This window comes from Nomascus leucogenys, chromosome 15, assembly GCF_006542625.1.
Source record: "Nomascus leucogenys isolate Asia chromosome 15, Asia_NLE_v1, whole genome shotgun sequence".
NCBI lineage: Eukaryota > Metazoa > Chordata > Mammalia > Primates > Hylobatidae > Nomascus > Nomascus leucogenys.
In genome coordinates, this window is record NC_044395.1 from 74903428 (window position 1) to 74930097 (window position 26670).

General features: G+C 41.1%; 1 protein-coding gene across 1 annotated transcript in view; it reads left to right on the forward strand.

Moving 5' to 3' along the window:
- SPON1 (spondin 1) overlaps positions 1-26670 on the forward strand; it is a 314515-nt gene that overhangs the window by 15891 nt on the left and 271954 nt on the right. Inside the window, exon 2 of the mRNA XM_003254969.4 lies at positions 4647-4753. Coding sequence (XP_003255017.1) covers positions 4647-4753 — 107 coding nt within the window. The remainder of the gene's footprint in view (positions 1-4646; positions 4754-26670) is intronic.

The following is a 26670-nucleotide window of genomic DNA, read 5'->3' on the forward strand; positions in this document are numbered from 1 at the left end:
TTACCTTGCTGTAGTCCACTGGCCTAGGTTCTGTAGCTGCATAAGTCTTGATATCTGGGAGTATAAGCCCTTCAATTTTGCACTTCTTTCATTAAGATTGTCTTGGAAAATCTTGGCCCTTTGCATTTCCGTATAAATTTTAGAACCAGCTTGTCAATATCACAAAGAGCATACTGGGATTTTAATTTAGATTGATGAAACCTATAGATCCATTTGAGGATAATTGACATCTTTAGCAATACTGAGCCAACCAGTCTATGAACACCCAAGTAAATTTAATTGCACATCAACTCCGCACTGGTCATTGTGCTGAGCTCAAATGGGTTCTTACCCTTGAAGGTCTTACAAATGTGTAAAGAAACACATAAACACAAAATATAATCTAATTTGATACTCTTATCACTGATAATAATAAGTTCATATTTACTAAGGACTTTACACATATTACTTCATTTATACCTTGCACTGATACTTCGAGGTAAGTGCTGTTACTATGCCCATTATGTAGGTATTTTTAATTTCAGTAGGGTCCAAGAGAAAGAGCACCCAGGTCTTTATGGGGAAATCAGAGGAAACATTACCCAAAGGATGGAGATTTGGCTGATTTCTGAAGTTTGCAGAATGGAGGAGCTTGACTATTCCAAGGTATATGAGTAGCTCGTGAAAAAACACAATAGGGCGACATGACATGGATTTTCAGGAAACTTCTAGAGAGTGAATCCAAGGATTGAAATGTAGTATGGCAGGGGAATGGGAGCATGGTTAGTGAAGCTGGAGAGGCAGAGCCTGAGGGCTTCTTGGTCTGTGGAGTTTGAGCTTTGTCCTGAAGGCAGTGGCTGTGGAGCAGGGATTATCTGTCTTGGCTGGGGTTCTCCAGAGGCTGACTGTATTCATTTCCTAGGACTGCTGTACAAATTACCATAAATTGGTGGCTTGAAACAACATAAATTTATTCTCTCATATTTCTGGAGGCTAGACATCTGAAATCAAGGTATCCGGCGGTGTTGTTTTCTTCTGAAAACTCTGAGAGAAAGTTGGTTCCGTGCCTCTCGCCTGGCTTCTGGTGGTTGTCAACAGGCTTTAGCCTTGTGCGGCTTGGAAATGCATGGCTCTAATATCTACCTCTGTCATCTTGCGGCATTCTTTCCTGTGTGTCTCTGTGTCTTTTCTTATAGGGATGTAAGTCATATGGGATTTAGGGCCCACTTGAATCCAGCATTACTTCATCTTAACAAACTGCATCTGCAAAGACCCTATTTCCAAATGAGGTCACATTCCCAAGTATGGGATAGAACTTCAACATATCTTAAACCATAACACAAGCCTCAGATGAGGATTCAGATGCAAGTTATTCTTTTAAGGAAGTGCTCCCAGGGGAAACTAGTAAGACAGTGGGGGAAGCAGGACAGCAACTGGGAAGGTGTCCTGCCAGCCTGCGATCCCAGGCATGGTCCCTTCAGGTAGTTTCAGTCAGATCCTGTGGGGCCATTTTGGAGTGTAAAGTGCCTCTGAGAATTGTCCTCACCTGATGCAAGGCAGCTGGACCTTTCATCTTAGGCAGAGTAGGCTCCAGTAACCTGAGGACCAGGGACACAAGAGCCATGGGTGCTGGCCACGGGAAGCAGAAATATATTAGTGCCAGGGCCACATTAAAATGGTAAAAAGGTATTTGAAGAAATCTGGGTGGAATATCCTTACAGTTTGTTACTTTGTCCTCTGTTCCCCTTTCTCCAGAATTGTGTACAATGGCCTTGAAGACCACCCACCCTCACCCTAGAGAGTCTAAGACTGCTTTTTGGCTATCTGTCTGTCCTTCGGAGATTCCCAACTCTGTCCCCTGATAGCATAACCACCATTTTTTTTCTTGACACTGAACACCACACTTTTCTTACTCTTCTTTGCTTTATTGTGCTTTTTTTCCCCTCATTCCTTTTTTTTTTTTTTTTTTTTTTTTTTGACAGAGTCACGCTCTGTCGCCCAGGCTAGAGTGCAGTGGTGCAATCTCGGCTCACTGCAACCTCCACCTCCCGGGTTCCAGCAATTCTCCTGCCTCAGCCTCCTGAGTAGCTGGGATTACAGGCATGTGCCACCATGCCCGGCTAATTTTTTGTACTTTTAGTAGAGATGGGGTTTCACCATGTTGGCCAGGCTGGTCTTGAATTCCTGGCCTCAAGTGATCCACCCACCTCAGCCTCCAAGAGTGCTGGGATTACAGGCATGAGCTGCCGCACCCAGCCCCTTCTTCCTTTTTTTCTATATGATCTTTTATAGACATCAATAGCTCCTTTACTTTTGTGGGATGAACCGGCCAATCACAGCATGTCATTTACCTTCTTTATGTCTTAGAGTTCTTTGCTGTGTCATTCTGTTGGTGGCTCAAGGGCAGCTGCTACATTATCCAAGATAGTGGTTTTATTTGCTGGAGTTTTAGGGCACTTCATTTTCAAGGCTAAAACTAGTTTAAGGAATTTGGAAGACTAAATGCTCCTCTTCAACAGGAGGCTGCATATCATATTCACAAATATTATACGTCAAATGAATTGATTTTTTAAAGTTTAAAAACTTAATAATCAGTCAATATTTGTGGAAGATCCATAACATGATGAATATATTCGATTTGTGAAGCCATGGGTATAGTGTTAAACTGGGGAGAGCGGGCCTTCAATTCTGACCCTAAGTTGCCCACTGGATGATTTTATGATCTTAGGTGTGTCTGTTGACCTTTCTATGTTTTACTTTCCTATCCGTGAAATTGGAGGGCTGAATTAGAAGATACTTGAGATCCCTTGAAGTTCTAATAGTCTATAACTCCATATCTAATGTCCAGAATCTTAGCACTTTTATGCAGGCAGTAAAGTAATTAAAATCCCAATTTACATCAATTTAAAGAAACTTGAACATCTATTAGATGCCAGGCTCTGTGCTAGGTTCTGGGGATAAAAAGAGAATGAAAACCCAGCCCCTCTCCTGTATTAGCATAGTCCAGTGGAGAAGGCGTATCAACAAAGAATTGCAATTCAGTGCAAAAAAATACTGCAATAAAAGATTTCCATCTCAGGAGACTGGGAGTCCAATGGGAGGGAGGACCACCATTGCCTTGTCGAGAAGGCCCTTGAGCTAGATTTTGTTTTTGTTTTTGTTTTTTGAAATGGAGTCTCACTCTGTCACCCAGGCTGGAGTGCAATGGCGCAATCGTGGCTCACTGCAAGCTCCACCTCCCGGGTTCACACCATTCTCCTGTCTCAGCCTCCCAAGTAGCTGGGACTACAGGTGCCCGCCACATCGCCCAGCTAATTTTTTGTATTTTGAGTAGAGACGGGGTTTCACTGTGTTAGCCAGGATGGTCTCCAACTCCTGACCTTGTGATCCACCCACCTCAGCCTCCCAAAGTGCTGGGATTACAAGTGTGAGCCACCGTGCCCGGCCAAGCCAGATTTTAATGGAAAAATCATTTCCTGGGTAGATGTAGGAAGGAAGGGTATAACAGACTTACAATTCCAGCTGCTGTAACAGGTGGCCCTCCACAACATAAGTTTATTTCCAGCTCATGCAAAGTACAGTATGGATGTTTCTGGTCAGTAGGTGATTTTCTGTGGGATTGTTTAAAATCCCCAGTTTTCTTCCCTCTTGTGGTTCCATGGCCCTCCTCCTGGGACATCAGAGTCTTCTGCTGGACCCTGCATTAAGCAGGCAAAGGCAGGAGAGTGAGAGTGCAGGGTCATGTGGAAAGCTTGTACAGGTCAGGCTTGGAAGTAGAGTATAGCAGTACTTCCTTATCTGAGGTTTTGCTTTCTGTGGTTTCAGTTACTTGCAGTAAACTGTGGTCCAAAAGTATTAATTGGAAAATTCCAAAAATAAACAATTCATAAGTTTTAAATTGCATGCTGTTTTGAGTATTGTTATAATGATTGTGTCTTATTAGTTATTGTTGATTTCCTACTGTGCCTAATTTATAAATTAAACTTTATCATATGTATGTATGTATGTATGTAAAGGAAAACCATAGTAAGCATAGGGTTTGGTACTATCCATGATTTCAGGCATCCACTTGGGGTCTTAGCATGTGTCTTGGCCTTATCTGCAGGGGGCTACTGTATATCATGTCTGTCCATGACTTCCACTGGCAGAACTTGGTTATAAAGCTGACTTAACTGCAAAGGAGGCTGGGAAATGTGGTGTAGCTGTTTCCACAAGAAAAATGAAATATGTTTTGAAGAACACACAGCAGCCTCTGCCACAAAGGTCATCTTACAGGATTTTGGGATTTTGTGCTGTGAAGAACTAGTTTTCTCTTGGGCCAATCTAATGGAAGTGTAATGTTAGACAATTGTCAAGATTGAGTTTCTGACCAGGGACTATCTTTATCAAATTGTGGTTATTGGGAGAGAGCTCACCACATCCCTGGTTGGTTCAAGAATCCCCAAGTAAGATAGCAGCTCAGATATTTAACAGGTTCTGAAATGCAAGAGGGAGCTGGGTGAAGAGGGTAAGAGTTCTCACCTCAATGGATGAAGGCCTCCCCACTGTGCATGGCCTCTGTAACTCACAGGTCTGGGATATTGATGGAGAACTCAGGTCTATCCCATTTGACAAATGGACAATAATTGATTCTTATACTGAAAACCTGCTTTCTTCTCTCTCTGCAGTAACACTTTCAGCTGCTCCTCCCTCCTACTTCAGAGGATTCACATTAATTGCCCTCAAAGAGAACAGAGAGGGTGATAAGGAAGAAGACCATGCTGGGACCTTCCAGGTAAGACCCTGCCTGGGCTTATTCAGTGGCCCTCCCTGCCCTGGGAGGTAGAGGCTGGAGAGGTACAAGTGTCTCAGGTGGCTTCCCATGCAGTCCCTTGACCATTGGCCAGCTGGGCCAGTTCTATTTGAAAGGGTCATCATGGAGCAAGCAGCAAATGCCGCACACCTATCTGAGCAAGGTTGGCCACTAGGCAGGCCTTGCTTTGTCTCAGCAGATCACGGGGCTCTTCTCTGGGCCCACAGTGTCCTTCAGCAGCCAAGCGTGGGGAGATCACTTGGAGCCCTGGCTAGGCCTGGCTGTTTTGCCTGCACAGGCATTTTGTGATTGACTGGTTAATTCTCAAGTGTAAACGGAACAAGAGCTCAGGACCGCCAGGCTGGAGGGAGTTCAAAGCACAGGAGAAGGACTATTAAGGGAATGTAGAGATTGATTTATGAGGGAAGATTAAAAGAATTAAACATGCTTTACTTGGCCAAATGAACAGGGCCGAGTTTAAGAGGTGGTAATGGTATTTAAATGTCAGTCCTCACAGAACAACCTCCTCAAGGGGAGGCTTCGTTTGACTTTGCATGAAAGGGTACACTAAGACAAAAGTGGGTCAAGAAAAGAAAGGGAATCGCACAGACAAGGACCCCGACAGTGAGTCATATTTCACTGTGGAAAATTCTTCCAAGGGAAGTGGTAGGAACGTCATCCCCTTTCAGAGGTTTAGAAAAGAGCCGGCAAGTTGTCAGAACACATCCCAGAAGGACTGGAGTGATCCTAAGAGGAGGCCTGGCCAAATTTGCTGTAATTACTTCTCATCTCAGATGTCCATTGTTCTGGAATTCATTTTTATCTGGCATTTGCAAACTAAGAAGAAAAAAACTCAGGAAGAATACTCATACCCATAGCTGGCTGCTGGAGACTCTGGTACAATTTGTGGGCTCTGTGGCGGACCCTGATCCAAATACCTCCCTTATCCAAAGGCATCTTTTAATCCTTGTGGCCAGGTTGTAATTTTTAATCCTGTGATTTAAATTATTTTTCTGCTCTCTGGGATTCTAGGTTTTGGGCCTGGTGAGACTTAATTCCACGCTCACCGTAATGTCCTTCTATGGCAAAGAACCGCTTGGCACGTATCTGAAAGGGTGACCCAATAATAATACTAGCAACAGCCAATATTTGTTGGGTACATACCATATGCCAGACACTATGCTAAGTGCTTTACTTTATCTTAGTTTATCCTGTCTTTCTTTGGTTTATCTTTGTTTAATTCTCAAAACAACCCTAGTACGTAGGAACTATTATCCCCATTTTTGGACCAGGAAATTGAAACTAGAGAGATTAAATAACTTGCCTAAGCTTGTTTAGTGCTTGTTTAAGTCCATTTTGTGTTTCTATAACAAAACACCTGACACTAGATAATTTATAAACAATAGAAGTTTATTTCACTTACTTGACATGAGACTGGGAAGTCTCATATCAAGGTACCTGCATCTTATGAGGGCCTTCTTGCTGCATTATCCCATGGGGAAAGGCAGAAGGGCAAGAGAAGGTGAGAGCAAGAGGGGACCAAACTCACCTTTATAACAAATCCACTCTCAAGATAACTAATCCACTCCCATGATAACCACAATCCATTCACAAAGGTAGAGCCATAACGACTTCATCACCTCTTGTTAGGCCCTACCTCTCAACACTGTTGCATTGGGGATTAAGTTTCCAACACATAAACTTTAGGGGACACATTGAAACCATAGCAGCACTGTTCTGGCTAAATTCAGTAAGTTGATAGTCTTCTCTGACTCACAGTTGTTTCTGCTTAGCTTAATCCTTGTTCTTGCAACTGATTGGTGAATACAGGGCCCTGCTCATAGTGGGCAGTGCATAAATATTTGCTGAATGAGTGGATGAACATTTGACTCTTTCTGCTAGTGTCCATACCTCAGTCCTATTTGGGACTGTTGTTGAACTCCTATATCTGTATGCATCCTCCCTTCTTCCTCCTCTTGGAGCTTCAGACATCCTCTCTTGTTACACAGCAGTGGTTCTCAGAATGCAGTCTCAGGACCAGCAGCATCAGCGACACCTGGGAACTTGTTAGAAATGCAAAATCTCAAGCCCATCCAGACTTACTGAATCAGAAACTCTGAGGGTGGGGCCCTCACAACCTGTGTTTTAACAAGCCTTCAGGGTGAATCTGATGCATGCTCAGATTTGGGACCCATTATTCTAATGAGACATAGACCAGCCCATCTAATGGGATGTCCTCCATCATCACGTCAGCACATCTGTCTGTTCCTATCTATTCTCTCATTGTTTCCACCAGCTCTAGAGGGATCAAAGTGGGATAAGAATGTGAAAATGCCTAGCATGTGATAACGACAATAGCTAATACTTAACTAGTGCTTGTGTGCCAGATACTGTTCTGAGTGGTTTACATTTGTTAACTGAGTTTATCTTCAGAGTGACATGATGAGGTAAGCATTATTATCCTATTTTCCACAGAAGAGAAACTTGTGGCAAAGAACAACTAAGCAACTTTCCTAAGATGCCCAGTTCTAAGTGATAAAGCTGGGGTTCAAACCCCAGCAGTCTGTCTCTGCGTACCTGCCTGTGACTACTGTGTATGCCATCTCTCAGTATATACCTGTTAAATGAAAAAATAAGGGCCCACTATGACTTTTAGGACAGTCTCTGTGCCAGGTGCTTTATATGCATTAGCTTTTTTTTCCCCTTAATTCTTGTAGCAACCTTGTGTGATCAGTATTGTTATCTTCATTTTTCAGATGATGAAACTGAGTCCCCAAGGAGTTCAGTAAGTTGACCAAGACAGGCCAGCATCTCAAGGGTCCAAACACTGTGCCAGTTTCTTATTTCTCAAACATTATCTCCTAACCCCTGCCCTGCCCTACCCTTGTGCCATCAAAATGCACACTCCACTTGGGTTCCAATTGTCTCAGAGATTTGGGGGAAGGAATCATAGCCCATGCCCCTCATCTTACTTCACCTGCTCCTATGATATGTGGCCCCCATGTTGTCCCTTCCAAATCTATCATGAAAGTATTTTCTCTCTGTACCAAAGCTGTTATCTTTGGAGTCATTGATTTATTCAGCAGCATTTGTTGAGTGCCTGCTGGGCACTAGGCACTGAGTTAGGCACTGGGGATAGGGTGGTGAGGAAAACCGAGATAGTCCTCATGAAGCCTAAGGAGTCCTCCTTGTCATCATCCCATAAACTGACCTCTGTTGCTGAAAGTCAAGAAGCCATCCATTGAAACATAAGCAAACAATCAGAAAGGACAAATGCCATTGTAATTAAATACATATATAGTGATTTAACAAATACATAAAGACTTTTGTTTAACACCTTCACTTCAAATATGATGACTTTGAGGGCTTAACAACCACAAAATTCTAATATTCATTGATACATAATATTTAACATATTTGTTGGATACATGTGATATTGTTATCTATATAGAATGTGTAATGATCAAGTCAAATATTTGAGGTATGCCATCACTTTGAATATTTATCATTTCTATGTGTTAGGAACAATTCAAATACTCTCTTCTTGCTACTTTGAAATACACAATACATTGTTGTTAACTATAGTCACTCTGAATATTCTTTTTTTTTTTTAAGTTCTGGGGTACATGGGCAGAACTTGTAGTTTTGCTACATAGGTATACATGTGCCATGGTGGTGTGCTGCACTCATAAACCCATCACCTACATTAGGTATTTCTCCTAATGTTATCTCTCCCCTAGCCCCCGACCCCCAACAGACCCTGGTGTGTGATGTTCCCCTCCTTATGTCCATGTGTTCTCATTGTTCAACTCCCATTTATGAGTGCAAACATGCGATGTTTGGTTTTCTGTTCTTGTGATAGTTTGCTGAGAATGATGGTTTCCAGCTTCATCCTTGTCCCTGGAAAGGACATGAACTCATCCTTTTTTATGGCTGCATAATATTCCATGGTGTATATGTGCCACATTTTCTTTATCCAGTCTATTATTGATGGACATTTGGGTTGGTTCCAAGTCTTTGCTATTGTGAATAGTGCCGCAGTAAATATACGTTTGTGTGTGTCCTTATAGTAGAATGATTTATAATCCTTTGGATGTATACCCAGTAATGGGATGGCTGGGTCAAATGGTCTAGATCTAGATCCTTGAGGAATCGCCACACTGTCTTCCACAATGGTTGAACTAATTTACACTTCCACCGACAGTGTAAAAGCATTCCTATTTCTCTACATCCTCTCCAGCATCTGTTGTTTCCTGACTTTTTAATGATCACCATTCTAACTGGTGTGAGATGGTATCTTATTGTGGGTTTGATTTGCATTTCTCTAATGACCAGTGATGATAAGCATTTTTTTCATATGTCTGTTGGCTGCATAAATGTCTTCTTTTGAGAAGTGTCTGTTCATATCCTTTGCCCACTTTTTGATGGGGTTTGTTTTTTTTCTTGTAAACTTAAGTTCTTTATAGATTCTGGATATAAGCCCTTTGTCAGATGGATAGATTGCAAAAATTTTCTCCCATTCTGTAGGTTGCCTGTTCACTCTGATGGTAGTTTCTTTTGCTATGCAGGAGCTCTTTATTTTAATTAGATCCCATTTGTCAATTTTGGCTTTTGTTACCATTGCTTTTGGTGTTTTAGACATGAAGTCTTTGCCCATGCCTATGTCCTGAATGGTATTGCTCAGGTTTTCTTCTAGGATTTTTATGGTCCTAGGTCTTACATTTAAGTTTCTGATCCATCTTGAGCTGATTTTTGTATAAGGTGTAAGGAAGAGATCCAGTTTCAGTTTTCTGCATATGGCTAGCTATTTTTCCCAACAACATGTATTAAATAGGGAATCTTTTCCCCATTGCTTATTTGTGTCAGGTTTGTCAAAGATTAGATGGTTGTAGATGTGTGGTATTATTTCTGAAGCCTCTGTTCTGTTCCATTGGTCTATATATCTGCTTTGGTACCAGTATCATGCTGTTTTGGTTACTGTAGCCTTGTAGTATAGTCTGAAGTCAGGTAGCATGATGCCTCCAGCTTTGGTCTTCTTGCCCAGGATTGTCTTCGCTGTTGCAGGCTCTTTTTTGGCTCCATATGAAGTTTAAAGTAGTTTTTTCCAATTCTGTGAGCAAAGTCAGTGGTAGCTTGATGGGGATAGCATTGAATCGATAAATTACTTTGGGCAGTATGGCCATTTTCATGATATTGATTCTTCCTATCCATGAGCTTGGAATGTTTTTCCATTTGTTTGTGTCCTCTCTTTTGTCCTTGAGCAGTGGTTTGTAGTTCTCCTTGAAGAGGTCCTTCACATCCCTTGTAAGTTTTATTCCTAGGTATTTTATTCTTTTTTTTTCTTTTATTATTATTATCATTATTATACTTTAAGTTTTAGGGTACATGTGCACAATGTGCAGGTTTGTTACATATGTATCCATGTGCCATGTTGGTGTGCTGCACCCATTAACTCGTCATTTAGCATTAGGTATATCTCCTAATGCTGTCCCTCCCCCCTCCCCCCACCCCACAACAGTCCCCGGAGTGTGATGTTCCCCTTCCTGTGTCCATGTGTTCTCATTGTTCACTTCCCACCTATGAGTGAGAACATGTGGTGTTTGGTTTTTTGTCCTTGCGATAGTTTACTGAGAATGATGTTTTCCAGTTTCATCCATGTCCCTACAAAGGACATGAACTCATCCTTTTTTATGGCTGCATAGTATTCCATGGTGTATATGTGCCACATTTTCTTAATCCAGTCTATCGTTGTTGGACATTTGGGTTGGTTCCAAGTCTTTGCTATTGTGAATAGTGCCGCAATAAACATACGTGTGCATGTGTCTTTATAGCAGCATGATTTATAGTCCTTTGGGTATATACCCAGTAATGGGAAGACTGGGTCAAATGGTATTTCTAGTTCTAGATCCCTGAGGAATCGCCACACTGTCTTCCACAATGGTTGAACTAGTTTACAGTCCCACCAACAGTGTAAAAGTGTTCCTATTTCTCCACATCCTCTCCAGCACCTGTTGTTTCCTGACTTTTTAATGATGGCCATTCTAACTGGTGTGAGATGGTATCTCATTGTGGTTTTGATTTGCATTTCTCTGATGGCCAGTGATGATGAGCATTTTTTCATGTGTTTTTTGGCTGCATAAATGTCTTCTTTTGAGAAGTGCCTGTTCATGTCCTTCACCCACTTTGTGATGGGGTTGTTTGTTTTTTTGTTGTCAATTTGTTTGAGTTCATTGTAGATTCTGGATATTAGCCCTTTGTCAGATGAGTAGGTTGCGAAAATTTTCTCCCATTCTGTAGGTTGCCTGTTCACTCTGATGGTAGTTTCTTTTGCTGTGCAGAAGCTCTTTAGTTTAATTAGATCCCATTTGTCAATTTTGGCTTTTGTTGCCATTGCTTTTGGTGTTTTAGACATGAAGTCCTTGCCCAGGCCTATGTCCTGAATGGTATTGCCTAGGTTTTCTTCTAGGGTTTTTATGGTTTTAGGTCTAACATGTAAGTCTTTAATCCATCTTGAATTAATTTTTGTATAAGGTGTAAGGAAGGGATCCAGTTTCGGCTTTCTACATATGGCTAGCCAGTTTCCCAGCACCATTTATTAAATGGGGAATCCTTTTCCCATTGCTTGTTTTTGTCAGGTTTGTCAAAGATCAGATAGTTGTAGATATCTGAGGGCTCTGTTCTGTTCCATTGATCTATGTCTCTATTGTGGTACCAGTACCATGCTGTTTTGGTTACTGTGGCCTTGTAGTATAGTTTGAAGTCAGGTAGCATGATGCCTCCAGCTTTGTTCTTTTGGCTTAGGATTGACTTGGCGATGCGGGTTCTTTTTTGGTTCCATGTGAACTTTAAAGTAGTTTTTTCCAATTCTGTGAAGAAAGTCATTGGTAGCTTGATGGGGATGGCATTGAATCTATAGATTACCTTGGGCAGTATGGCCATTTTCATGATATTGATTCTTCCAACCCATGAGCATGGAATGTTCTTCCATTTGTTTGTATCCTCTTTTATTTCATTGAGCAGTGGTTTGTAATTCTCCTTGAAGAGGTCCTTCACATCCCTTGTAAGTTGGATTCCTAGGTATTTTATTCTCTTTGAAGCAGTTGTGAATGGGAGTTCACTCATGATTTGGCTCTCTGTTTGTCTGTGATTGGTGTACAAGAATGCTTGTGGTTTTTGTACGTTGATTTTGTATCCTGAGACTTTGCTGAAGTTGCTTATCAGCTTAAGGAGATTTTGGGCTGAGACAATGGGGTTTTCTAGATATACAATCATGTCATCTGCAAACAGGGACAATTTGACTTCCTCTTTTCCTAACTGAATGCCCTTTATTTCCTTCTCCTGCCTGATAGCCCTGGCCAGAACTTCCAGCACTATGTTGAATAGGAGTGGTGACAGAGGGCATCCCTGTCTTATCCCTTTTCAAAGGGAATGCTTCCAGTTTTTGCCCATTCAGTATGATATTGGCTGTGGGTTTGTCATAGATAGCTCTTATGATTTTGAGATAGGTCCCATCAATACCTAATTTATTGAGAGTTTTTAGCGTGAAGAGTTGTTGAATTTTGTCAAAGGCCTTTTCTGCATCTATTGAGATAATCATGTGGTTTTTGTCTTTGGTTCTGTTTATATGCTGGATTACATTTATTGATTTGCATATGTTGAACCAGCCTTGCCTCCCAGGGATGAAGCCCACTTGATCATGGTGGATAAGCTTTTTGATGTGCTGCTGGATTTGGTTTGCCAGCATTTTATTGAGGATTTTCACATCGATGTTCATCAGAGATATTAGCCTGAAATTTTCTTTTTTTGTTGTGTCTCTGTCAGGTTTTGGTATCAGGATGATGCTGGCCTCATAAAATGAATTAGGGAGGATTCCTTCTTTTTCTATTGTTGAGAATAATTTCAGAAGGAATGGTACCAGCTCCTCTTTGTACCTCTGGTAGAATTCAGCTGTGAATCGGTCTGGTGCTGAATGTTTTTTGGTTGGTAGGCTATTAATTACTGCTTCAATTTCAGAACTTGTTATTGGTTTATTCAGGGATTCAACTTCTTCCTGGTTTAGACTTGGGAGGGTTTGTGTGTCCAGGAATTTATCCATTTCTTCTAGATTTTCTGGCTTATTTGCATAGAGGTGTTTATAGTATTCTCTGATGGTAGTTTGTATTTCTGTGGGATTAGTAGAGATATCCCCTGTATCATTTTTTATTGCATCTATTGATTCTACTCTCTTTTCTTTATTAGTCCGGGTAGCAGTCTATCTATTTTGTTGATCTTTTCAAAAAACCAGCTTCTGGATTCATTGATTTTTTTTGAAGGGTTTTTCATGTCTCTGCCTCCTTCAGTTCTCCTTTGATCTTAGTTATTTCTTGTCTTCTGCTAGCTTTTGAATTTGTTTGCTGTTGCTTCTCTAGTTCTTTCAATTTTGATGTTAGGGTGTCAATTTTAGATCTTTCTTGCTTTCTCTTGCGGGCATTTAGTACTATAAATTTCCCTCTACACGCTGCTTTAAATGTGTCCCAGTGATTCTGGTACGTTGTGTCTTCGTTCTCATTGGTTTCAAAGAACATCTTTATTTCTGCCTTAATTTTGTTATTTACCCAGTAGTCATTTAGGAGCAGGTTGTTCAGTTTCCATGTAGTTGTGCAGTTTTGAGTGAGTTTCTTAATCCTGAATTCTAGTTTGATTGCACTGTGGTCTGAGAGACAGTTTGTTATGATTTCTGTTATTTTGCATTTGCCGAGGAGTGTTTTACTTCCAATTATATGGTCAATTTTAGAGTAAGTGCGATGAGGTGCTGAGAAAAATGTATATTCTGCTGATTTGGGGTGGAGAGTTCTGTATATGTCTATTAGGTCTGCTTGTTTCAGAGCTGAGTTCAAGTCCTGAATATCCTTGTTAATTTTCTATCTCATTGATCTGTCTAATATTGACAGTGGGGTGTTAAAGTCTCCCGCTATTACTGTGTGGGAGTCTACTTCTCTTTGTAGGTCTCTAAGAACTTGCTTTATGAATCTGGGTGCTCCTGTATTGGGTGCATATATATTTAGGATAGTTAGCTCTTCTTGCTGCATTGATCCCTTTACCATTCTGTAATGCCTTTCTTTGTCTCTTTTGATCTTTGTTGGTTTAAAGTCTGTTTTATCAGAAATTAGGATGGCAGTTCCCGCTTTTTTTTTTTTTTTTTTTTTTTTTTTTTTGCTTTCCATTTGTTTGGTAAATATTCCTCCATCTCTTTATTTTGAGCCTATGTGTGTCTTAGCGTGTGAGATGGGTCTCCTGAATACAGCACACTGATGGGTCTTGACCCTTTATCCAATTTGTTTGTCTGTGTCTTTTAACTGGGGCATTTAGCCCATTTACATTTAAGGTTAATATTGTTATGTGTGAATTTGATCCTGTCATTATGATGCTAGCTGGTTGTTTTGCCTGTTCGTTGATGCAGTTTCTTCATAGTGTCTATGTTCTTTACCATTTTGTATATTTTTCCAGTGGCTGGTACCAGTTGTTCCTTTCCATGTTTAGTGCTTCCGTCAGGAGCTCTTGTAAGGCAGGCCTGGTGGTGACAAAATCTCTCAGCATTTGCTTGTCTGTAAAGGATTTTATTTCTCCTTCTCTTATGAAGCTTACTTTGGCTGGATATGAAATTCTGGGTTGAAAATTCTTTTCTTTAAGAATGTTGAATATTGGCCTCCACTCTCTTCTGGCTTGTAGGGTTTCTGCAGAGAGAACTACTATTAGTCTGATGGGCTTCTCTTTGTGGGTAACCTGATCTTTCTCTCTCTCTGCCCTTAACATTTTTTCCTTCATTTTAACCTCGGTGAATCTGCTTGGGGTTGCTCTTCTCGAGGAGTATCTTTGTGGTGTTCTCTGTATTTCCTGAATTTGAATGTTGGCCTGTCTTGCTAGGTTGGGAAAGTTCTCCTGGATAATATCCTGCAGAGTGTTTTCCAACTTGGTTCCATTCTCCTCGTCACTTTCAGGTACACCAATCAAACATAGATTTGGTCTTTTCACATAGTCCGATATTTCTTGGAGGCTTTGTTCATTCCTTTTTATTCTTTTTCTCTAATCTTGTCTGCTCTCTTTATTTCATTAAGTTGCTCTTTAAGCATGGATATCCTTTCTTCCACTTGATCGATTTGGCTATTGAAACTTGTGAATGCTTCAGGAAGTTCTTGTGCTATGTTTTTCAGTTCCATCAGGTCATTTATGTTCTTCTCTACACTGGTTATTCTAGTCAGCAATTATTCGTCTAACCTTTTTTCAAGGTTCTTAGCTCCCTTGCATTGGGTTGGAACATGCTCCTTTAGCTCGGAGGAGTTTGTTATTACCCACCTTCTGAAGCCTACTTCTGTCAATTCATCAAACTCATTCTCTGTCCAGTTTTGTTCCCTTGCTGGCGAGGAGTTGTGACCCTTTTTTGGAGAAGCAGCATTCTGATTTTTGGAATTTTCAAACTTTTCTTGCTGGTTTATCCCCATCTTTGTGGATTTATCTACCTTTGGTCTTTGATGTTGGTGACCTTCAGATGGGGTCTTTGAGTGGACATGCTATTCCTTTCTGTTTGTTTGTTTTCCTTCTGACAGTCAGGCCCCTCTGCCACCAGTCTGCTAGAGACTGCTGGAGGTCCACTCCCGACCCTCTTTGCCTGGGTATCACCAGCGGAGACTGCAGAACACAAAGATTGCTGCCTGATCTTTCCTCTGGAAGCTTCATCCTAGAGGGGCACCTGCCAGATGCCAGCTAGAGCTCTCCTGTATGAGATATCTGTCAGCCCCTACTGGGAGATGTCTCCCAGTCAGAATACACGGGGGTCAGGGACCCACTTGAGGAGGCAGTCTGACCCTTAGCAGAGCTTGAACACTGTGCTGGGAGGTCCACTACTCGCTTCAGAGCCGTCAGGCAGGGCCGTTTAAGTCTGCTGAAGCTGCGCCCATGGCTACCCCTTTCCCCAGGTGCTCTGTCCCAGGGAGATGGGGTTTTTATCTATAGGTCCCTGACTGGGGCTGCTGCCTGTTTTTCAGAGATGTCCTGCCCAGAGAAGAGAAATCTGGCAGTCTGGCCACAGCAGCCTTGCTGAGCTGCAGTGGGCCCCACCCAGTTCGAACTTCCCAGTGGCTTTGTTTACACTGTGACCATAAAACTGCCTACTCAAGCCTCAGCAATGGCGGACGCCCCTCCCTCCACCAAGCTCAAGCGTCCCAGGTCCATCTCAGACTGCTGCTGTGCTGGCAGCGAGAATTTCAAGCCAGTGGATCTTAGTTTGCTGGGCTCCGTGGGGGTGGGACCTGCCGAGCCAGACCACTTGGCTCCCTGGCTTCAGCACCCTTTTCCGGGGAGTGAACAGTTCTGTCTCGCTGCTGTTCCAGGCACCACTGGGGTATGAAAGAAAAGAACTCCTGCAGCTAGTTCAGCATCTGCCCAAATGGCCACCCAGTTTTATGCTTGAAACCCAGGGCCCTGGTTGGGTAGGCACCAGAGGAAATCTCCTGGTTTGTGGGTTGTGAAAACCATGGGACAAGTGCAGTATCTGTGCCGGAGTTCCTCAGGCTCAGTCCCTCACAGCTCCCCTTGTGTAAGGGAGAAAATTCCCTGACCTCTTGCTCTTCCTAGGTGAGGTGATGCTCCATCCTGCTTTGGCTTGCCCTCTGTGGGCTGCACCCACTGTCCAGCCAGTCCCAGTGAGATGAACCGGGTACCTCAGTTGGAAATGCAGAAATCACCTGCCTTCTGTATCAATCTCACTGGGAGCTGTAGACCAGAGCTGTTCCTATTCAGCCATCTTGCCAGCCTCCCCTAAATATTCTTTAAATTTGGTTAAAGATTACATTTGTGGCTCTAAAAGTGACTTTGAGAGAGGGTTACTTTGCTTCTTTATGAGTGAATCCTTATACAGAGAACACAGACTCATGAATACAAACACAACAAAAGCAAATTTTAATGCTGTCTTTGCACCTCCTTAGACTTAGTGGCGAGGGAATGGGCTTCCTAGTACCAGGGAGGGTAGGAATTACAGCTCTCACCTCTCCAAAGAAGGCCGAGAAGAAGGGGGTGGGGCTACCTGCTCTGGCCCCAACAGCGGGTTCCAGCACAGCAGCATTGGCACACACTAGATATCAGAAAACACAGAGACTCTCTTTGATGAGGTAGCTGATTCGGTGAAAGTGGCAAGGAACTCAGGGACTCAATTGCCTGTACAAAAGTAACCTACCAATCCTTAAAAATTATATTACCAAAAACTGCTCCCTGGAATGCTGTGGCCCAGCCAGCTGCCCAGCTCACTCTGTTGTCTCCTTCAGGTCTCTGATCAGCGGTCCCTTTCCAGGGAGGCCTGCCCTGATCGTCCTATCAGGCACTTCATTCCTCCTCCCATCCCTGAGCTAGACTCTTTCTCTCTCTCCCCAACTTAGTGTTTTTCCATTGCATTTATTGCCACCTGGCATGCTATTTTACTTATTAACTTGTGTGTTATCTGTCACCTTCCACTGAACTATAAGCTCTACAGGGCAGGATTTTAATCTGTCTCCCTTCAGAGTATCCCTGACAGCAACTATGAACAGGACAGAGTAGGCACATGAATATTTAGGGACAGAATTTTAAGCAGAGTATTTGCACTAAAATTTAAGCTGCTGATTTATAATACTATTCATTGCCTTGTTTTATTTTTAATTTAAGTCCTTTAGGCATCAACTAGTTTAGGTAGCACTGCCAATCAAAGGAAAAAAGTCTCGAAACAAAAGGATATTTGTCTGAGAAGAGCAGATCAACACCATGCAAACAAGTATCTTTTAATAGTCTTTTATATTCATAATCACCTGTTTTTAAACTATTTTTGTGATCTCTACATTAACAATAAATATTTAGTGGCATTTAATGGGTTCTGAGCCATGTTAGAACCTAAAAGGGCTTTTGACACACTTTTCTAAAAATAAAATGCTATTGCAAGCTTGTTCTCAGGAATTCTCTTTGAGTTCATAGGAAAACCTGCTCTCATTACACTAACCTAAGCTTAATCAGGCCCCTTATAAGATGTTAGGATTTTTAAAACTGCCATTCACTATTATAAGTAATGGAGTAGAAACAGTTTCTTGCATGAAATTTTTTCTCATTTGGTATTTTTCACTAGGACAGGTTCCTGGAAGTATAATCACAAATGCAAAGGATATAGACATTTTTTATGGTTCTGATATGTATTGCCAAGATGACCCCCCAATGCCCCCCGACACACACAAAAAAAAACCCTGCACTCAACAAAATGGAATATGGACATTCCATCATGGAAGTCATGGCCACTGATGTGAAGGGAAACAGACATATGAGATCAGGACTGGGAGTCACAAGATTTGAGCAGGTTAAATTGATAGATCAAATCTAGCAAGATGAAAGCTAACGGAGGAAGAGAGAAACACAAAACCACCTACTTGGATGCAAATAACCAATTGCACGAGTACAAGATGAGAGATTTGGATTTATGGCAGCACATTAAACAAACAACAATAACAAGAAAAATACTCTAGAACTTTCAGTTGTCGTTAAGTAAGTTAAGAATGAATCATCCATGAGATAGGACCACAGAAAACTCATGAGGTCTTAGGATGTATCATAGGAGCATAGTGGCCAGAACACAGGATTTTGATTTTCTTATGAGATTCTTATGCCATTCTGAGAGAGCCCACAATATTCCCTTTCTTTCTCTATATAGTATACCTTTCAGTGAATGAATATTGAAATATAAAATATACAGTGTTTTCTTTCTTTCATTTGTTCATTCAAGTATTTCCATATCATTCATAGTACCCAGTTCTTTTTCTTCAGAGTAGTTGTTAAAATTTATAATTATTTGTAGGATTATTTGTTTAATGTTACTCTGTTCCACCAAACCGTAGGGCAAAATCATGTCTATTTGATTCACTGTTGTATTTCTAATAACTAGCACTGTGAGTGTTACATAGTGGGCACTCAGTAAATACAGTATTTGCTGACATGAATTAATGCATGCACTAATGACCAGCTATGCAAAATGCAACATACTAGGCTCTGTGGATATGGAGATGAATAAATAAGACATGGTATATTAGTCTGTTTTCACACTGCTATAAAGATACTACCTGAGACTGGGTAATTTATAAACAAAGAGGTTTAATTGACTCTTAGTTCTGCATAGCTGGGGAGGCCTCAGGAAACTTATGATCATGGTAGAAGGCAAAGGGGGAGCAGGCACCTTCTTCATAAGGTGGCTGGAGAGAGAGAGCAAGACAACAAAGTGCCACACTTTAAAACCATCAGCTCTCATGAGACCTGACTCACTTATCACGAGAACAGCATGGAGAAAACCACCCCCACGATCCAATCACCTCCCACCAGGTCCCTCCCTGGACACATGGGGATTAAAATTTGAGATGAGATTTGGGTAGGGACACAGAGCCAAACCATATCACATGGTCCCTGGTATTAGGAGGTCAAAGTCTACAGAAGAACTTCCCAGTTCAGTATTTTATGTACACTGGTGGATCACAGATAGGTTGAAGGAGAACCCAGATGTGTATTTCACTAGATATTTGGGTGACTTCATCTGTTTACTCTAGGGAAATACTATCATTTTCTGTATGTGACATAGAGTCAAGAGACCTGTTAGAAAGAACTATATTGCAGCCTGCTAGGTGCTAAAATTGCTGCATCTGTGCAAACAAGAAAACAATCATTTGCAGAAAGTGGGTAGTGAGTGCTGATTTGGGGAGCACAGAAAGGACATTTACAGAGACAATAACCTTTGAGCTATCTCTTAGAGTGGGTGAAATTTCAAATGGACAAGGAGTGAAGAGTGTGTGTGAAGACCACTCTATTTTTGCCTCACATCTCTATTTTAAAATTTGCCATATTTTAATGTTTTACTATTTCTTTTTTAACAAGCACCTAGAGCCTCACAAGGGCCTAGTAAAAGTTTTTTATTTTTTAATAAGAAATGAACCAGGGGATAAATGACATTCTGTGCCTTCCCCTTCCCTTGAGGAACTCACTTGGTGTAAAATGCCTCTGAAGAGCTATAATGCACAAACAACACATTTTAAAAGCAATGCCAATAACTCTTGCTTTACATTTAGTTTTCTTGCTTAAAATTGCCATGTGAAAAGTCATTTGTAAGAAGCACAAGAAGCAATGTGCACTGTGAGTGCCTGGGATGGACATTGGGTCCTCACAATTCCGCAGCCTTGGTCACCAGTGCCTGCTGCCAGAAAAGATGAAAAATCATTTTCCTTCCCAGCAAGAAAGCCTGAGTCTGGGAACCAGAGGTGTTATTAAGACTTAAGCATCACTCCTCTCAACAGAGCACACTTGTGTTTTGTGTTATAAAATACAGAAAAGAATAAATACAGAGAAAGATAAAAAAGAAATAAAAGTGTCATTTTATAATCTAGAGATAATCATTAACATTTGGGTATATTTCCTTCCAGATATTATATAAAAAACAAAATTGTATATAAAAATGTTATATATATATATATATACACACACCCATATATATATATATATATATATACACACACCCATATATATATATATATATATATATATATATATAATTTTTGAACAGAATATTGGAACCATTCTCTATATAGGGTTTTATATCCTGTTTTATTTTTATGAACATTATATTGTGAACATATTTCAATGAGATTAAATGTTCCACATGATTTTTAATGGCTTTATAATACTCCATCATACTGTTGAATTATAATTTATTCAAAGATTCCTCTATTATTGGCAAGATAGGTGGTTCTAATTTTCTTTTCTTTGCTTTTATATAAAACACTGCAGTGAACACCATAACACATAAATCTTTGCACCTGTATTTGCTTATGATAAAAGCAAAGATTTATGCATCTGTATTTGCTTATGATAAATGAAATTATAGGGTCAAACTAAAGTTTCTCTTCCTGTAGATACTCACATGCATGTATGCACACATGTATATGTATATATGAACCCTATTTCTGGAGGCAGCCATTTGGGTTCTGACAGTGTCAATGGTGGGCACACAGGTTAGCATCACAGTAGAAAGTATTCCTATTTTCAGGCTGCTCTACCTACTCAGAAAGGACCATGCATGTAGCTTAGCTTTGCTATTTAAAATATACAGTGAGTATGTGGAAAGACTGGGTTTTGGAATCATTAGATCATCAGACTAGGACTCAAATTCTGCCCTACTAGCTATGTCAAGAAGTCACTTAATTTCTCTGAAACTTACTTAGTCCCATCATCTACAAAATAAGCATGATCAAAATAAAATAATGTGTGTAAAATGCCCAACACAGTGCCTGGACATAAGGGACCCTCAATCAATGCCTCCTACTTCTGAGCCAGCAGCCTAGGGTGCATTTTCCACATTTCTGTTTACAATGAATCATAAACTCCATTCCTCTGTAGATTTGGGCATCTGTGGACCACTAAGGAGCACAGCTGAATCTTGTCAAAGGTGTAACTGACTAGCTGTCTTTCCAACTCTACAGGTGAGGAGAGAGACAGCCTTCTCTAGTTCATTCTATCTTTATGGTAATAGGATTGGGATGGCTATAAAATAAAATGAAAAATTTATGTTATGGATATATGATACCCAAACAAAATCTGTTCAATGTGGGTGGCTGGCTGGGCTCTCAATTACTGGTTTTATGAACTACTTCCATATAGCAGCTTCACCAAAAGTGGAATTTAAATTATACCTTGGCAAAAGGCTCTGCACCAGAGGTATGAATGGATAGTGGAAACCACACTAGGTACTATTCTAGTTGCTTCGTATACTTTTAACTTTCTTCCTCTTGGCTGGAAGTTCCATGAGAGCAGAGACATCTATTTCTTTCACAACAACACACACAGTGCTGGGTTCCATGCTGAACACATAATCAAAGCTGAGTAAATATTAGTCACATAAATAAATGTATTAACCTCCTCTTCAACTCAGATTCCACCGCCTGCCCACATACACACCCATGAAGTAGGCACTCTTATTATTATTCCCATTCACAGGAAAGTCAGCACTGAGGGAATCAGAGCATTGATCTACAGCACAGAGCCAGTAAGTGGCAGTGAACAAAGACTAAGCCACCAAAGGTCTGTGTCATTTTCTCTATTCTTCATCTCTTACAGCTCCAGGGAGGGATGTGTGGAAGAGACAAAGACAGAAATTTACTGCTAAACCCCTAAAATCCTTTCTGGGTTATTCCAGGGGTATGACCCCAGGTTTACAGTTTCACAGATCCACCAGATCTCTTCCAGGCCTTTCAAATGCCATCTCTTCTGTCTTTCCCAACATTCACGTCTTCCTTTCATCCCATTTGGAATCTGCACCCTGCCTCTTCTCTGAGATCTCAAACACTTGGCACATCCCTTTGTTCTAGTTCTTCGCTCACTGTGTTACCCTGATGAGTTAAATTCCCACTCCCCTACAAGATTCTGCAAAGAGGCAGACAACTGGGCCATGTCTGTCTCTCTATTCCTGTACTCCCCTGGCCTCACCAAGGCCTGGCACACTGGCCAGGTGATAAGTGCTTTCCAAATTGATGGATATCTGCTGCTGGAGTTGCTTGCCTTACCCACTTGTTTGCAAACGTTAATTGATCTCCTACTTTCTTGCATGGAACTAGCATTGTTTCCACATCTATTTTCTAAAGGTCTGGAAATCATTTTCAAATACATGATAGACTTGTTTAATAGAAAATACATAATTTTTATGCAAAAAAGAACTTTTTCATGTATCTATTAAGTAGTTTTTTAAAAAGCCAGTAAGTTCCTGTGGCCTTGTAATCCTCTCATCTTTAAAATGAGAATCATGAGCCTCCATTCCAGATCTAACTACTTTATGGGATAGCTCTTAATTCTGGTTTTGCAAGCACTTAATGCCGTTGTGTTTGTTTTTTAAAACAGGTAAAATCCAAAGAGTAAATGGGTCATAGTTTACTGAAACAGTATCTTACTGTAGGATATTTAGAGAATTTTTTAAATATTATAAGTAATTTAGCAGTGTACATTTGTATAAAGAAAACCCTCTTGTTTATGAGTATATAAATGACACTGTTGTGTGTAAGGCATGTTCTAAGCTCTGAGGATATAGCTGTGACATAATAGACAAAAATCCCTACCCCTTTGGACATTATATTTCTATATTTTAGATCATTTCCATGAGATAGATTCCCATGTTTCTGGATCAAAGAGTTTTTAGGCTCTTGATACACATTGCTATATCATTTTCTTTCTTTTTTCTTTTCTTTTTTTTTTTTTTTTTTTTTGAGATGGCATCTTGCTCTGTCACCCAGGCTGGAATGCAGTGGCACGATCTCAGCTTACTGCAACCTCCACCTCCCTTGTTCAAGCAATTCTCCTGCCTCAGCCTCCTGAGTAGCTGGGACTACAGGCACCCGCCATCACACCCGGCTAATTTTTGTATATTTAGTAGAGATGGGGGTTTCGCCACATTGGCCAAGCTGCTTTCTAACTCCTGACCTCAGGTGATCTGCCCACCTCAGCCTCCCAAAGTGCTGGGATTACAGGCGTGAGCCACCATGCCTGGCCTGCTATATCACTTTCTATCACACCTGACCAAGTAGGAGTTTGAGTAGGAGTCTGACTCAGAGCTTACTTTTAGAGAGTATATAACCTTTGCCAAGTTACTTTGTCTCGGTTTTTCCCTTGGACACAAACTTTCTCTCCAGTTGGCCCCCAGCTGGTACCTTATGTCCTATAGTCCTTCATGTTCAGGAGGACTGGGTGTTGGCTGGAGGAAGTAAGTTTGGCTGGAGGAAGTAAGTTCCCATCCTTCTACCACGTGGTTACTAAACAGATCTTGCAAATCCTGTTCTCATAAAATTACCTCTTTGTAATAAAGTTCAATACCTTAGATTTTTGCCCTGACAAATTAATTATTCAACATGGTTCATCTCTCTAGCATTCCAAGGTTCTTCTATGTTAGGCATCTTGTATCCACCATGGTTGATCACTGTCTTCACAGCATTATGTCATCTGCAGAGTGAACAGGTCTGTCTCCCCAGCCAGAGATATATGCCTCAAAAACTCTATTTTCTCATCGCTCTACCTGGGATGCTCTCAGGTAGCCACAAAGCTCCCTCCCTCACTTCTTTCCAGTTTCTGCTCAAATGTCACTTTTATCAGAGTCCATTTCTGACCATATTTTATAAAGCAATACCCTCATCATTCTAAACCCCATTTGCCTTCCTTTATTTTATTCATCTGACTTATCAGCACCGGACATGTTATATGCTTGCTTGCTTATTAGCTATTACCCCTACTGCAATGTGAACTCCACAAGGGTATTACTTTGTTCAGCACTGCATCTGTTCAGCACTATAAGAGTGCCTGGCACATAATAGGTGTTTAATATATAGCTGCCAATTTATTGGGTGTGCTTTTTTGAAATCAGCCTAAGAAACAAGTTGTTTTTTCACCATGAAATGACACTGACTTATGGTATTGACAAGGATTCTGGCCCCCACCCTCAGACCATTTTCCCCCCAAAGTCAGCTGACACCCCCAGGACTTCTTCACATGGACCAATATGAAGACATATGTACATCACATGCACAGCCACACACCTCCTGGCCTCTCCAAAACAGCTTGTACTTATGTGGCTGCCTTTCTGGGCCCTAGCATTGGATTTTACCTGAATCCCAATTTTACCATTTTAGTGGCAACATAGCCACTCCACCCCTCATTGACTATATAAGCTTGGTCACTTTATTTAAACTTGCTGAGTTTGTTTCCTTGCCTGTCAAAATTGGAGTAATACTAAGTCAAAGAGTTATATAAGAACTTCTAATGTCCACTATGATGTGTAAAGAGCTTAGAAATCATTACTCCTGTCCTCATACGAAAAAAAGGTGAAAAACTGAAAATCAACAACTCTAATTACTTGCATCAGAGAACTGAGGTCATGAGGCAAACCTTCCCCTACCTGCTTCTTCCTCCACCCCCCAAGAAATGGAGAGACAAGTGAATACTGAAAATCACAGATTCTCAGGAGCTGCTGGAAACAGTAACTGGTAGGAAGACTTAAAGGGTAACTGATGACTAGCTACAGGCTGAGTGTAGACTACTTGGAGAGTTAAACTCTTGGGAGCCCAGTCCTAAAGGGACCCCCATACTTTTGTGAATTTTACCCCCAGGAGCCCCCATCAGGTTCTCACAGTGAATATCAGAGAAATCTCCTCCAGCTTGAGGCATGGGAAGGGAAAAGGAACCTTTTTGAAATCTGGCCAGATCCTTCTCCCTAACATGGTCTGCCCTCAAGGAAACTACTTTACCAGAGTCTTATCTGATCTGAAGAAAGAGCAATTAGCCAGCTCCAGCCCTGTCTAGCCTTCCTGTCTCATATAAAGGAAGTAAAAAAAGGCTAAGAAACTCTTCTGAAGACCACAGCACAAAGATTCTGCCCCAATAAAATATTGAGAATTAATCAAAAGATAGACTTTCCCAATATGTTACCACCACATCAACAAGGCTCAGTATAACAACAGTGGATTACAACGGAGAGGGCCGCAAGGCATAACCTCTACTTAAGAAGGAGTTTCTAGGGAAAACCAAAGATAGACAAAAATGAAAAGAGAAGAAAGAATGAAAAACAAAATATAATAACCAAGAACTGTGAGAAAATTACAAAAGATGTAACATATGTATAATGGGAATATCAGACAAGTAGAGAAAAGAATAGAAGAAATATTTGAAGATTAGATAAAATAATAAAAAGGCTATTATGGTAAGTAGTTTGTTCATACTAAGTGATCAATAAATGGTAGTCATAATTACTATTATTAATTGATAGGTCAAAATATCAGAGGAGGGAAGAAGAGTTGAATCAAAGGCAACTGTTTAAAGAGGACTTAGTCATGATCAGGCACAGGAGGGAGGACGTCTTTCTTGAGATGGGGAAAACAAGCAAAACTGGTAAAAATATACGACAATTTGATGAACAAGAAGGAAAGTGAAAGAAGATAGGATTACACAGGATGCCCTCCATATAATTCTGACTTTAATAGTAATATCTCCCTTATAGAATTACTGAGAAAATTAAATAATGTATAACAATGGTTTTAAACTGGTAATGAACATCAGAATCTCCTGGGTACTTGTTTTTAATTCATCTCTCTGGGTCCCAAGTCAGAGAATCTGATTCTGTGCACCTAAGGGGGTGAGGAACTGGGGCTGCAGACCCTGCATCTTTTATGAGCACCTCATGTGAATCTGACACAAGCGCCCCAAAGAATGCCTTAAGAAACACATAAGCATGTTGATTAGTGACTGACCTGAAACACAGTCAACAAATGTTTTTCAAGTAGACAGAGGCAAGCTGATCTGCAGAGGGGAAGGACAGGGCTGAAGACTGGGAAGATGGAGCAAGTGCAGGAGGAATGTGGTAGGGAGTCCATGAGAGATGGATGGAAGGATCGCATAGCAACAGAGACCCAGTTCAGAAAACACATATTCTTAGAGGAGACTTTCAGACTGGATTTGTAACTTTCTTCATCAACTCTCAAGAGCCTGGTGGCAGGAGCCAAGCAGACAGATGGTACAGTTTTCCCAGAACTGGAAAACCCCGAATACAGTAGAAGATGGGGGGCACAGGCATCCACCAACGGGAGAGAGAACCAGGGAACCAGGGCACTGTTGAGAAAGCTGGTCAGGGGTTCAAGTTGGCCAGGAAGGTAGTACCTCTACTATCTACCTATATTTTTTTTAAAGAAAACCCAAAGTCCTAGGACCCCGCATCTCCTCCAACTACTACCTCATTTCTCTGCCCCACCTCAAGAGCCAAGCATTTCAAGACAGTTGTGCTTACACGTGTTTTCCCCACTTCTCTGCTGTTGTTCACTTCTCAACCCCCACCACAATGGCTCTTG